The sequence below is a fragment of the Lepidochelys kempii genome, chromosome 1, assembly GCF_965140265.1.
Source record: "Lepidochelys kempii isolate rLepKem1 chromosome 1, rLepKem1.hap2, whole genome shotgun sequence".
NCBI classification, from domain to species: domain Eukaryota; kingdom Metazoa; phylum Chordata; order Testudines; family Cheloniidae; genus Lepidochelys; species Lepidochelys kempii.
Window position 1 is genome coordinate 265,383,896 of NC_133256.1, and position 15,435 is coordinate 265,399,330.

The 15,435-nt window shown below is 45.8% G+C and overlaps 1 protein-coding gene across 12 annotated transcripts in view; it reads left to right on the forward strand.

The window, feature by feature from the left end:
• ANKS1B (ankyrin repeat and sterile alpha motif domain containing 1B) overlaps positions 1-15,435 on the forward strand; it is a 746,995-nt gene that overhangs the window by 363,489 nt on the left and 368,071 nt on the right. For all 12 annotated transcript variants that reach the window (XM_073327431.1, XM_073327436.1, XM_073327427.1 and 9 more), the window contains one exon: positions 9,594-10,162. In XM_073327431.1, the coding sequence (XP_073183532.1) occupies positions 9,594-10,162 (569 nt within the window). The remainder of the gene's footprint in view (positions 1-9,593; positions 10,163-15,435) is intronic.

The window sequence follows — 15,435 nt, forward strand, 5'->3', positions numbered from 1 at the left end:
AAGATTTGAATCTTATTCCTAATCACTCAGCTATTTTTAACCTTTGGTAACACCATACCCTTTAAATTTGGGAAGCTATGTTCAATAATTTTGTTATTTGGGTAAACCACACTAGAGGAAGTGTTGAAAGCTAAAATCATAGAAATCTTCCTACTTTTCTTGCACTTTGTACTTGAAAAGTACAGAGAAAAGAATTCAGTGCTCAGTATACAAAAGCACACTCAAGGCTTGTCTATACTACCGCTTAAGTCGAAGTAACTTACGTCACCCCGGGGGGTGAAAAAACACCCCTGAGCGACGTAAGTTACATTGACTAAAAGCAGTGTCTACACCACACTATGTTGGTGGGAGACACTCTCCTGCCAACATAGCTTCCACCTCTCATTAAGGTGGAGTAATTACGTTGAAGGGAAAGCGCTCTCCTGTTGATGTAGCACATCTTCACTAGATGCGCTACATCAGTACCGCAGTGGTGGTGAAAACAAGCCCTCAGATGTTTTTAGTTTGTATAAGAGATCAGTCATCAGCACTGCCATAAAGTAGCTCTTCAATAACCAGAATGATATTTTATTACAATTCTAATGAACATACTAAGCCAGTCACTTGGAACATGTATTTTTATTTGTCCTGTAAAGCACCTAGTAAAGTATGTCTTTGGCCTCTCTGCAAATTATGTTGATTCTACTTCCTAGAAAAAGTCTTCATGCTATGTGTAAGGATCTGGGGACTAGAACACAGTGCTGTAAAGCCTGGGACAGCTGATGGTCCCAAATTGCCACCAGGAGACCAGCCAGAGCCACATTCAGGGAGCACTCTGTAGAGTAGCTACCACAGGAAGTACTGCTCAAGAGACCCAGAGTGACAGTTACCTGCTGCCCTTTGATTGGCCAAGCACCCTATTTAGTCCTAGAGGGTGCCCCAGAAAGTTATTTGGGCAACCACACAGACTTTGGGCCTGCTGCAACTCCAGACATCACTTTATCTCCTGATCTCCAGCCTCTCATCCCAGCCTGACTCTGACTCTTACCTCCTGATTCCATCCTGGTGCTATCTCTGGTCTCTGACTCCAGCCTGGTGCTGACCCTGATTCCAGTCTCTTACTACATTTGATCTCCAACCCTGGCCTGATTTTAACCCCGATTCTTCCTTATTGAACCTGGCTCTAGTGATTCCTTCAACCGCTGCTCACCGACTATATTCCTGACATAGTCCAACTGTGACGGCTAGCAAGACTGTCTAAGCCCCGGTCCCTTATATTTTACTTCCAACCCCCTCCGTGGGAGCCTTTAACAGGTATATGGAAGGGGCAGGTCTAACATCACCCACTGGACCCCATGGGATACTAAATCTGCAGGAGCAGATCATGCATCTTCAAAGCTGTGATCCCAAGTAGCGCAGTTCTTAGCAGGAAATCAGACACTTCACAAGCAGCTAGCATGATCCCGGGAAGAGAATACCATACTTCAGGCTCAGGCTGGGCCATTGCTCTCTGAACAGGACCCCGCAATACCACTACATTAACATTTTGATGGAAACCACCAGAAGTTCAAGGGGTTTCTGAACCAATGCCATCTTTTCCTGCTCTGCCCTCAAATGCATCCCACCAACGAGGCCAGGGTGGGACTACTTATCAGTTTACTTGCTAGAAAAGTGCTGGATTGAGTTTCTGGATTGGCCATTATCTTTGAAAATTCATGGCGATTGGGGGAGGTCCCAGACAATTGGAAAAAGACAAATATAGTGCCCATATTTTAAAAAGGGAAGAAAGAGAACCGGGGAACTACAGACTAGTCAGCCTCACTTCAGTCCTCAGCAAAATCATGGAGCAGGTCCTCAAGGAATCCATTTTGAAGCACTTGGAGGAGAGGAAGGTGATCAGGAACAGTCAACATGGACTCACCAAGGGCAAGTCATGCCTCACCAATCTGATCGCTTTCTATGATGAGATAACTGGCTCTGTGGATATGGGGAAAGCAGTGGATGTGATATATCTTGACTTTAGCAATGCTTTTGATACAGTCTCCCACAGTATTCTTGCCAGCAAGTTAAAAAAGTATGGAGTGGATGAATGGATGATAAGATGGATAGAAAGCTGGCTAGATTGTTGGGCTCCACGGGTAGTGATCAACAGCTCGATGTCTAGTTGGCAGCCGGTATCAAGCAAAGTGCCCCGGGGTCGGTCCTGGGGCCGGTTTTGTTCAACACCTTTATCAATGATCTGGATGATGGGATTAATTGCACCCTCAGCAAGTTCACAGATGATGCTAAACTGTGGGGAGAGGTAGATACGCTGGAGGGTAGAGATTGGGTCCAGAATGACCTAGACAAATTGGAGGATTGGGCCAAAAGAAATCTGGTAAGATTCAACAAGGACAAGTGCAGAGTCCTGCACTTAGGAAGGAAGAGTCCCATACACAGGCTGGGGACCGACTGGCTAAGCATCAGTTCTGCAGAAAAGGACCTAGGGATTACAGTGGATGAGAAGCTGGATATGAGTCAGCAGTGTGCCCTCGTTGCCAAGAAAGCCAAAGGCATATTAGGCTGTATTAGTAGGAGCATTGCCAGTGGATCGAGGGAAGTGATTATTCCCTTCTATTTGGCACTGGAGAAGCCACACCTGGAGTATTGCATCCAGCTTTGGTCCCCCCGCTATAGAAGGGATGTGGACCAACTGGAGGGAGTCCAGAGGAGGGCAACGAAAATGATTAGGGGGCTGGGGCACATGACTTACAAGGAGAAGCTGAAGGAACTGGGGTTATTTAGTTTGCAGAAGAGGAGGTGAGGGGGGATTTGATAGCAGCCTTCAACTACCTGAAGGGGCCTTCCAAACAGGATGGAGCTAGGGTATTTTCAGTGGTAGCAGATGACAGAACAAGAAGCAATGGTCTCAAGTTACAGTGGGGGAGGTCTACGCTGGATATTAGGAAACTGTTTCACTAGGAGGGTGGTGAAGCACTGTAATGAATTACCTAGGGAGGTGGTGGAATCTCCTTCCTTAGATGTTTTTAAGGTCCAGCTTGACAAAGCCATGGCTGGGATGATTTAATTGGGGTTGGTCCTGCTTTCAGCACGGGATTGGACTAGATGACCTCCTGAGGTCTCTTCCAACCCTAATACTCTATGATTTTATTATTCTCCCCTGCTAGAGCAGGACAACCCAGTGTTAACAGACTGGAATTCCTTTCTGCAAGCATTTTAGCCATTTTTTATTATCCTCATCGCTCTCGCTCAGCGGAAGCTGCATGACAAAGGCTCCAGCACGGGCAAGGCCAGCTTCCTCATATGCTCGCAGCTGCCATTGAATGGAATGAGGCAGCCCAACTGCATAATTTTCAGTGTGGACTAAGTGAGGAAGTAAATGATGAGGTAGCCCATGGTGAGACCCTGACCCATTTGGATGCATTCATTGACTTCTCTCTCTGTCTCTCTCTCTCTCTCTCTGCATTGACAACTGGCTGAGAGAGCAAAAGGAGGAGCGGAGGGGCACCCTGCTACTGCTTCATCCACACCAAAAACCCCAGGGTCCAACCATGAACTGCTGCAGGTTGATCTGGTCCACTGACACTGGATTTTGGAAGAAAAGGAATGATGACAGCACAATAACCTGTTTTTTTTAATTGCAGAGCACCAGGACATGCCCTCAGCTCATGCCTGTCATGGACCTCAACCTGCAAGCAATCAGGAAGTGAGTGAGCCCAGGACGTATGGCAGGGATGGCCTGCCCATCGCCATGACACTATGCACTAGACCCACCCCCAACCCTCGAGACATGCAGGTCCTCCCCACGCTTCCAAATAGGAATAGAATTATGTCCCATGGATGGGGCCAAGCCAATTCCCCACCGCTGAGTCCTGATTGATTTCAGGGCTATTGATAACTTCATAGATGCCAAAGCTGCTCAAGCACTACAAATCCCACTCCATTTAAAGCCCATATTGGTTCTCATAGAAATGGTAGAGGGGTCCCTCCTGTCCTTGGGGCCAGTGATACAGGAAACAATACTCCTAGAGGTCATAATCTAGGGCTACTGGAAAGTGCTACAGTTCAATCTGATGAATTCTCAATGTTTCTCCCTAATTCTTGGCATCACCTGGTTGGAGCAGCATGGATCCTTGCAACTCCTGGCAAGAAAAGGATCAGCTTCTCCTCTGAATGCTGCCCTAAGTGGCCCCACCTGCCTACGTGCAGGTGGCCCCAACCCCCTAGTCCAGGATTCCTGCAGCTGATCAGAAATGACAGAACCTGTTTGGAAATGCCAGATGGCAGAAGCTGGCCAGAAAGAGTCACTCCCAAACCTGAGTCCCCATCTCCCTGAAAAGTATGGGGATTATGTGGATGTTTTAGAGAAGAAGAGCGCAGACACACTACCTCTGCACAGGGACTATGATTGCCCCATGACCTGCAACCCGGGTGAAGGTCCCTTATGGATGGATCTATGTAATGTCCAAGCCCAAGTTAGGAGCCCTTCATGCATGTATCCAAGAAAACCTGGCCTAGGACTTCAGCTGGCACTCCATCTCCTCAGCAGGGGTTCCAGTCCTTTTTGTTAAGAAAAAGGATGAAACGCTATGCCTTTGCATCGAATATCGGGCCCTAAGCCAGGTGATGGTCTGAAACAGGTACCCTCTCCACATAATCTTGGAGTTTCCAATCTGCCAGAATTTTCACCAAACTGGACCCCTGGGGCACCTATAATCTAGTGCTCATCAAGGCAGGAGACAAATGGAAGACTGCCTTTCAAACCTGATTGGGCACTTCAAAAATTGAGTTATGCCATTCTGGCTGACCAACGCTCCTGCATTCTTTCAACACTTCATGAATGACATAATTAGACACTTCCTTAACCAGTATATAATCGGCTATCTGGATGACATACTTGTCTTTTCAGATAATCCTGAGCAGCACTGTTGCCATGTTCATTCCATCCTGGAAAGAACATGGACAGAATTCTTGGGTTACATCTTTTCTCCAGACGGCATCAAGATGAATCCCCAGAAGGTGGAGGCTGGCTGCAAATGATCCATGCCCAGGACCTGTTAGGAGTTACACTGCTTCCTGGGCTTTGCAAATTTTTACTGATGGTTCATTCCAGGCTTCTCAGTACAAATAGCCCCCATTACCAACCTCCTCCGCAAGGCTGCTAAATTTGTTTAAATACCCAAAGCTCACAATTCTTTCAAATAGTTCAAAGTTGCCTTCACCTCTGCTTCCATTCTAGCACACCAGCACCCAGCCCAGGCCTTCGTAATGGAAGCTGATGCCTCCAAGGTAGCCACTGGGGCCATACTCTCTCAGAGGCATAGTCCACAGCAAATGTTGCACCCCTATGCCCACTACTCCTGAAAACTCACCTCTGCCAAACAGAATTATGAAATATTAAATAAGGAACTACTTGCAATTGAATTTGAAGAGTGGCACCATCACCCACCCACTGCAAGTCTTTTCTGACCATGAGAACCTTGAATATCTATCGAAGGCTCAAGCCTTGAACCAAAGGCAGCTCAGATGGGTGTTATTCTTTTCTCCATTCAATTTTGTCATCACCTATCACCTGGGATCCAAGAATGGGAAAGCCAAAGCCTTATTCTGAAAGGGGGAATTCTACCACGGGAGCAAGGAGCAACCAAGAACTACCCTTTCTCCTTGCAACTTCCTTAGTGCCGTAATATGCCAAGACCTCCTTGATCTAATCTGATCCACTTTGCGAGGCAATCTGTTATCTCAGGAGGTGACGGAACAGCCTGAGCAAATGAGAGCCAGAATCAAAATGCAGTGCTCCACACAGGATGGGATCACCTACCTCGATGAGCACATGTGCGTTCCACCAGGGCCCCCTGGCTAGAAGTGCTCCATCTCTGTCATGACACTTCATTGCAGGCCACTTTGGTCACTTTAAGACTTTCCACATAGCTTTCTATTTCTTCTGGTGGCCCCATATGTGGCCTGAAGTCCAGGACTATGTTGATTCCTGAGCTGTGTGTGCCCACTAAGATATGAAATTCTAAGTCCCTTGGTGCCCTAGCACCTCTGGAGACCACGCCTAGATTCTGGGCTTCAATCACAATGGACTTCGTAGTGGAAGTCCTTGACTCTGATAGCCACACTGTAGTCTTGATTTCTGTAAACCAACTGACCAAAATGGTGCACTTCATTCCCTGTGACAGCCTGCCCTCTGCAGAAACAGTGGCTCAACTCCTGGTGGTTCAAGCGATCCATCTTTGTGGGCTTCCATACCGAAGCCCAGTTTGTTTCACACTTTGTACATGAAGTAGTCTGGCTCATGGATGTTTGCACTTTTCCCTCCTCCTTTTACTTTTCACCGCGAGACAGATGAGCAGACAGAGAGAGTGAATTAAGAATTAGAGCAATACCTAAGATGCATTGTCAGCTACCATCAAGATAACTGGTTCTCCCTCCTTCCTTACTCCAAGTTCTCATTCAATGCCAATCACGCCTCCATGGGGCAGAGTCCCTTCTTTGCCAGTTATGGGTTCCACCCTTGCTTCTATGCAGCCTTGCTAGCAGCTTCCCTGAACCCAGCAGCTGCTGACTGGATCCAGCAAATTCACCATATCCAGGAAGAGCTTAAGGACACCGCAAAGATGCAAAATAGGACTAAAAGTGATACACAAACCGTCGACTCCAGAAAGGCTCAGCCTTCATGGTAGGCCAAATGGTCTGACTTGCAGCAAAACATCTCCATAGAAACAAGACATCTTCCAAGTTAGACCACCAGTTCAGCAAAAAAAACCCATCACCTTCAAATTGAAGCTCTCTCGAGCTCTTAAAATGCATTTTCCACATAACCCTGCTGAACTGTTATATAGACCTCTTTCCCAATCAGTCCCAACAGCTAGCTTGCCAGTCCAGGTCCATGGGTATGAGGAATATATAGTCCATGTTATCCTTAAATCTAAACTGCAGAGGGGCAGACTGTACTACCTGATTGACTTGGGGGAGGAGGGGCTATGATCCCAAAGAACACTCCTGGGAACCCGCTTCCCAAGTCCATGCCCCTTGACCTAGTAAAAAGGTTTAATCTAGACCACACAGATAAACCAGGCCTAGCACCCACCTGGAGGAAGGGTGCCCCTGAAGGGGTGTAACTAGAATTCAGGGATTAGAACCTTGGTCTGGAGAGCCTGGGACAGCTGATAGTGCCACAGTGCCCCCCCGGTGGCCATGCCAAGCCACAGACAGTGAGTATTGTGGAGAGTAGGCACCACAGGAAGCCCAAGAGATCCAAAGTAACAGAGTCCTGTGAGCCTCTGATTGGTCAAGTGCCTTATTTAACCCTGGAGGGTGCCCGAAGAAGTTGTCTGAGCAACCACACAGACTTTGGGACTGCTGCGACTCGAGACCTCACCTTGTCTCTTGGTCTCTGGCTTCCGATCCCAGCCTGATTCTGATCCTGATTCCAGACTCATGCTACCTTTGATCTCTGGTCTCCTACACCAGCCTGACTTTGACCATGACTCTTGCTTATTGAACCCAGCTCTAGTGATTCCTCCAATCCCTGCTCACCGATTACTGTCCCTAATGTGCGGACCCCAGTCTACCTGTGACTGCTAGGCAAGACCACCTACGCCCATGTCCCTTACACTAAAAACCCACAGTGAGTGAGCAATAATAAAACCAAGCAAATATATATATATAGATTGGATGTATTTACAGAATATTCAGTGTTCAACTCAAACGGAGAAAAGAAAGGATTGTATACAACAAACTATTAGAATATTCTATTTAAAGCAAACTATAGAAAGGAAAATGCCTAAAAAAAGAAAAGGCAAACTATCAACTAACACTTCTAAGTAAATTAGACACACAACCAGAGAGAGAGATCTCACAGTCATGGTTATTCGGTGCACAGTCAGAATGATCCTGCTCTCTCAGTAGAGTCAAGTAAGTCAGCTTATATACAGCTGCCACCTTCCAAATTTACCCTCCAGGTGATGCCCCCACAGAACTCACCCAGCAAATTTCAAAAGGTGAAAGAAAATAAGGGGTTTGCCCTCTTTTTCCCTCCCCAAAACAGACTTCCTGATGTCATTGATTCTGCAAACTCTATCACATCCCACGTCCTCTTCTTTGCCATAACATCCTACAACTTCTCTGTTCCAAAATGCTCAGGTCTGCCTAACAGATATATTTTAGGCATCTGTTTTTCAAAGGAGATAAGTACTTTTTCTTTAACAGGCTATTACATTCCTTCTAGTTCTGCTTAGTATTGTGCAATAGTGTTGAGCAATGTGCTTGGAAGAGTAGTTCTCCAATTTTTCAGACTATTGACCAGTGAAAGAGGAGGGCCTCTTGTGTTCAATCTCCTCTCCCAACTCTCTAGATCTCCCACTGCTTGTTTCTCAAATTTTGTTTCATTTTATGGACCATCAGGAAGGTTTCTATGGACCATAGTTTAAGAACCATGGTTTATGACAAGTTTTAGAAAATTGGAGGAAACTGATCAACTTTCTTGCAATTTATGATATGGTGATAAATTTTATTCCTTCTGATAGCTTCACTGTGCGCAAAAATCAAACTGACTTTAAAGGTTTTTATGTACAGTTTTTACGCTGTTACAATTATTTCCATTAGGAGGGTGATATTTGGTTCGGTTTTTAACTGAAATAGTTATACAGGTACAACCTTAGTGTAGCCACAGTTATACTGGTATAAAAGCACCAGGAATAATAAGGCGCATCTTTCACTGCTATAACTGCATCCATATTAAGGGGGTGGTACTGCTTTAACTTTACCAGTATAGTGAAAGCAGTACAACTTTTGTGTGTGGAGAAACCCTCAGTCCTTTCTCTTGGTCTGTGTAGATACAGGTTTACTAGGGCAAATACATTCCTAGTGGTTGCTAAAAAAGTGTGTTTTGTACCAAATCATACAGAAAGCTTATTGTAAAAAGAGAAGAGACATGGGATACTTTGGAGACAATAAAATGTATTGATTTCCTATTCTTTTTTTTTCTTTTTTTTTTTTATACAATGGCTGCTGTTACTTTGAAACTGTTCTTGCAGATTTGCAAGAAATAAAAACAAAATCCAGAACTGTTCTTTAGCTGTTGTCAGGAAAAATTAATCCTAGTTTAGATGCAAAGTTACTAACTAGGCTGTAGAAAGAATAATTATTGACAGTACAATATCTCTGTCAATCATAGTTGCACATGCTACATACAAGTGTACACAGATAATGTAGTTTATACCAGATTATATAGTTTGTACCTATTTCTTCTCCATAGCAAATTTAGAGAAATCATCATGTTAATAGATAAAAATGACCGTTAGTACCTTAACAATTCCCCTTTCTACTAGCTCTTATTTACATCAGTCCTGAGGTGTTCATGTTTATTTTCCAACCAAAGCCGACCAATTAATCAAATTTATCAAGAAAAAAACAAAATGCAATTTTCTAACAGATTAACAATAAACCAGTGCATGACTGCTATGATAGGAAATATCAAGCTTCTGTTTCCATACATATTTAAGTACCAAAGAGCATACCAAAAATAATCCTGTGTTAGGACCAGTATGGTTTTTAAAGATATTTGATGAAAATTATAAACAAAAAAACCCCTTACTATTTTGCAGAGAATCTTTGTCAGCAAGAAACATCCACTGAAAACAAGCTTCCCAAAGGATACCCCGCTGAGCAATTTGCTGGTCTACTTCATGGGTCATCACCTGCATGTGACCCACCTGAAAATCCACTTCAACTATATAGTAAAGCAAACCATTGCAGCGATCTACTGGAAAGCAGTTTAAACAAGAACACAGTACAACAGCAGGAAAACAGCCCTGATCCTCCAGCTAAGAAAAAAAAACCACAAGTTGTAAACAGAACCATATTTCATACTAAAATTAATCCATTAGAAAATCACACATTGGTTGGCACAAAAACAAGAATAGGCGAGCAATGGGTTATTACTACTGGGGGATTTGTGGAGCGAGCGTGCACACTTGGGAGGATTCGATCTTTGCCAAAGACGTTGCTTGAAATGCATTTATCCAAAAATGTTTCAAAGTCTGACTCTAATCTCATCTCCTATCCACCTAATGGGAAAAAAGCAGGAAGCAGCTGGAGTGAACCCACGCCAAGCCAACAAAATTCTAAAGGAAATTCTGAAAGAACACCATCCTTCACTTCAGAATGGGAAGAAGTAAGTCTTTGGTCACTTTACAAACAAACAAATGCATAAAATCGTGAAGGAACTATTCTCTTTTCAAAGTTACTGAGGGAAGAAATTACAAAGTGAATATGCCCAACAACAAATCCTCAGGGAATGTGTATCGTGGGGTAATAAATACATAGTGGTTTGACAGCTGGGACAAAGTGGAATCCACTTTTGCTCTCAATGACAAACACTTAGCAGAGTCTATTGTTTCCATGGGAAATTAAGTCAACCAGAAGTAATCCTGTAACTTTCTGTGATGTTCAGGAGAAAGCACATATTATATCCTACTAAACCTCTTCATTACTGGAGTTTATAAACTTGATAAAATATCTTCTTATTGCTGCTCTTCCTGGCTATTTCTATGCTTTTTGATTATTTCCATTTGTCTCTTTAGGGCACCAGTTAATGCCCACAAGGGACAATAGAGAATGGCAGATATGAAAAATCTGTAGATCCCACTTTTTTAAGTGGAACAAAACCTGTTGAGTTTCCATAAGCCCTTGATGTATAACACATCCTCTGACATTCAATTGCCCTTGTACACAGCACTTCATATGTTCTTGGTCCTGGCAGGAATAAGTGGGTGTTGGAGGGGAGCTATGCTTGGGGCTGTTTTGATCTGGGATGTGGGTACAGGTTAATGCTGCTTTTGTGATGCGTTTGAAGGACATTTTTCTGTAGTTTCAGAATTTGGTTTAAAGTTTTCAATATTTTTATAGCATCTTTACTCTAATTGAGTTTTTTCCTTACTGCTGTCCTAAATGATAAGCATATAAATTGTCCACAGTAGACACTGAAGTTCCCATCCTATTGTGGTGAATGAGTTGGGAGAGGGGGGCATTTGAAATATTGCAACTCTTGTGTAGCTGCAGTTGCCTTTCTTTAAAGGTAAGCTGCAAAAGGGGAGTATCTCTCTCCACACACACACCCCTCATTTTATGATCTATAAAGACGGCATGAAAGGTGTGGAGGGGTTTTGGTGTTTGGTTTGGTTTGATTTATTTTTAAAGCTTGTTTTTCAAAATTAGAAATTTATGTCCTATCTTTCCTAGAAGATTCTCTAATGACTAGCAAAGTGATGATAGTACAAGATTCAAGAGGGTGAAAACTGAGCAGTTGAGAGGGGAAGCCTTTTAGTCCCTGTTTAAAGATTATTTAAAAAAAATGTTATCACCTATTTGATGTCAATGACTGAGCCCTGGTCTACACTAGGACTTTAGGTCGAATTTAGCAACGTTAAATCGATTTAAACCTGCACCCGTCCACACAGTGAAGCCCTTTATTTCGACTTAAAGGGCTCTTAAAATCGATTTCCTTACTCCACCCCTGACAAGTGGATTAGCGCTTAAATCGACGTTCCCAGCTCGAATTTGGGGTACTGTGGACACAATTCGATGGTATTGGCCTCCGGGAGCTATCCCAGAGTGCTCCATTCTGACCGCTCTGGACAGCACTCTCAACTCAGATGCACTGGCCAGGTAGACAGGAAAAGAACCGCAAACTTTTGAATCTCATTTCCTGTTTGGCCAGCGTGGCAAGCTGCAGGTGACCATGCAGAGCTCATCAGCACAGGTGACCATGATGGAGTCCCAGAATCGCAAAAGAGCTCCAGCATGGACCGAACGGGAGGTACGGGATCTGATCGCTGTTTGGGGAGAGGAATCCGTGCTATCAGAACTCCGTTCCAGTTTTCGAAATGCCAAAACCTTTGTGAAAATCTCCCAGGGCATGAAGGACAGAGGCCATAACAGGGACCCGAAGCAGTGCCGCGTGAAACTGAAGGAGCTGAGGCAAGCCTACCAGAAAACCAGAGAGGCGAACAGCCGCTCTGGGTCAGAGCCCCAAACATGCCGCTTCTATGATGAGCTGCATGCCATTTTAGGGGGTTCAGCCACCACTACCCCAGCCGTGTTGTTCGACTCCTTCAATGGAGATGGAGGCAATACGGAAGCAGGTTTTGGGGACGAAGAAGATGATGAGGAGGAGGAGGTTGTAGATAGCTCACAGCAAGCAAGCGGAGAAACCGGTTTTCCCGACAGCCAGGAACTGTTTCTCACCCTAGACCTGGAGCCAGTACCCCCCGAACCCACCCAAGGCTGCCTCCTGGACCCAGCAGGCGGAGAAGGGACCTCTGGTGAGTGTACCTTTTAAAATGCTATACATGGTTTAAAAGCAAGCATGTGAAAGGATTACTTTGCCCTGGCATTTGCGGTTCTCCTAGATGTAGTCCTAAAGCCTTTGCAAAAGGTTTCTGGGGAGGGCAGCCTTATTTCGTCCTTCATGGTAGGACACTTTATCACTTCAGGCCAGTAACACATACTCGGGAATCACTGTAGAACAAAGCATTGCAGTGTATGTTTGCTGGCATTCAACCAAAATCTGTTCTTTATCTCTCTGTGTTATCCTCAGGAGAGTGAGATATAATTCATGGTCACCTGGTTGAAATAGAGTGCTTTTCTTCAGGGACACTCAGTATAGCCCATTCCTGCTGGGCTGTTTGCCTGTGGCTGAACAGAAATGTTCGCCGCTGTTAGCCACAGGGAGGGGGGAAGGTTGAGGGGGTAGTCACGCGGTGGGGGGAGGCAAAATGTGACCTTGTAACGAAAGCACATGTGCTATGGATGTAATGTTAACAGCAAGGTTTACCCTGAAAGAGTGTAGCCACTGTTTTATAAAATGTGTCTTTTTAAATACCGCTGTCCCTTTTTTTTTCTCCACCAGCTGCATGTGTTTCAATGATCACAGGATCTTCTCCTTCCCAGAGGCTAGTGAAGCTTAGAAAGAAAAAAAAACGCACTCACGATGAAATGTTCTCCGAGCTCATGCTGTCCTCCCACACTGACAGAGCACAGACGAATGCGTGGAGGCAAATAATGTCAGAGTGCAGGAAAGCACAAAATGACCGGGAGGAGAGGTGGAGGGCTGAAGAGAGTAAGTGGCGGGCTGAAGACAGGGCTGAAGCTCAAATGTGGCGGCAGCGTGATGAGAGGAGGCAGGATTCAATGCTGAGGCTGCTGCAGGACCAAACCAGAATGCTCCAGTGTATGGTTGAGCTGCAGCAAAGGCAGCTGGAGCACAGACTGCCACTGCTGCCCCTCTGTAACCAACCGCCCTCCTCCCCAAGTTCCATAGCCTCCACACCCAGACGCCCAAGAACGCGGTGGGGGGGCCTCCGGCCAACCAGCCACTCCACCACAGAGGATTGCCCAAAAAAAAGAAGGCTGTCATTCAATAAATTTTAAAGTTGTAAACTTTTAAAGTGCTGTGCTTAAAGTGCTGTGTGGCATTTTCCTTCCCTCCTCCACCACCCCTCCTGGGATACCTTGGTAGTCATCTCCCTATTTGTGTGATGAATGAATAACGAATGCATGACTGTGAAGCAGCAATGACTTTATTGCCTCTGCAAGCGGTGATTAAAGGGAGGAGGGGAGGTGGTTAGCTTACAGGGAAGTAGAGTGAACCAAGGGGCGGGGGGTTTCATCAAGGAGAAACAAACAGAACTTTCACACCGTAGCCTGGCCAGTCATGAAACTGGTTTTCAAAGCTTCTCTGATGCGTACCGCGCCCTCCTGTGCTCTTCTAACCGCCCTGGTGTCTGGCTGCGCGTAACCAGCAGCTAGGCGATTTGCCTCAGCCTCCCACCCCGCCATAAACGTCTCCCCCTTACTCTCACAGATATTGTGGAGCACACAGCAAGCAGTAATAACAGTGGGAATATTGGTTTCGCTGAGGTCTAAGCGAGTCAGTAAACTGCGCCAGCGCGCCTTTAAACGTCCAAATGCACATTCTACCACCATTCTGCACTTGCTCAGCCTGTAGTTGAACAGCTCCTGACCACTGTCCAGGCTGCCTGTGTACGGCTTCATGAGCCATGGCATTAAGGGGTAGGCTGGGTCCCCAAGGATACATATAGGCATTTCAACATCCCCAACAGTTATTTTCTGGTCTGGGAATAAAGTCCCTTCCTGCAGCTTTTGAAACAGACCAGAGTTCCTGAAGATGCGAGCGTCATGCACCTTTCCCGGCCATCCCACGTTGATGTTGGTGAAACGTCCCTTGTGATCCACCAGAGCTTGCAGCACTATTGAAAAGTACCCCTTGCGGTTTATGTACTCGGCGGCTTGGTGCTCCGGTGCCAAGATAGGGATATGGGTTCCGTCTATAGCCCCACCACAGTTAGGGAATCCCATTGCAGCGAAGCCATCCACTATGACCTGCACATTTCCCAGGGTCACTACCCTTGATATCAGCAGATCTTTGATTGCGTGAGCTACTTGCATCACAGCAGCCCCGACAGTAGATTTGCCCACTCCAAATTGATTCCCAACTGACCGGTAGCTGTCTGGCGTTGCAAGCTTCCACAGGGCTATCGCCACTCGCTTCTCAACTGTGAGGGCTGCTCTCATCCTGGTATTCATGCGCTTCAGGGCAGGGGAAAGCAAGTCACAAAGTTCCATGAAAGTGCCCTTACGCATGCGAAAGTTTCGCAGCCACTGGGAATCGTCCCAGACCTGCAACACTATGCGGTCCCACCAGTCTGTGCTTGTTTCCCTAGCTCAGAATCGGCGTTCCACAGCATGAACCTGCCCCATTAGCACCATGATGCATGCATTGGCAGGGCCCATGCTTTCGGAGAAATCTGTGTCCATGTCCTGATCACTCACGGGACCGCGCTGACGTCACCTCCTCGCCCGGTATCGCGTTGCCATGTTCTGGTGCTGCATATACTGCTGGATAATGCGTGTGGTGGTTGATGTGCTCCTAATTGCCAAAATGAGCTGAACGGCCTCCATGCTTGCCTTGGTATGGCGTCCGCACAGAAAAAAGGCGCAGAACGATTGTCTGCCGTTGCTCTGACGGAGGGAGGGGCGACTGACGACACGGCTTACAGGGTTGGCTTCAGGGAGCTAAAATCAACAAAGGGTGTGCCTGTACATCAAGGAGTATTTCAGGCAGGACTGCACGGAGGGTTCCAATAAGAAATGGTGCACCAAAGTTATCGTTGTTATTGGAACAAGGAGGTTAGCCTGGCCTCTGATTGATACATGGCTAGATTAACCTCGCTGCGCCTTCTCTGTGACTGACTGCAGTGTGATCTAGACAGGGGAGGAGGAAAATGAGTACAAAACAAATCTGGTCTATTTCTTGTTCTGACCCACTCCATCTATCCTTTACATCTTTGGCTGGCAGCAGACGGTGCAGAAGGACTGCATGCCATCCACATCTCATGGCTGCTTGGCAGAAGATGGTACAGTACG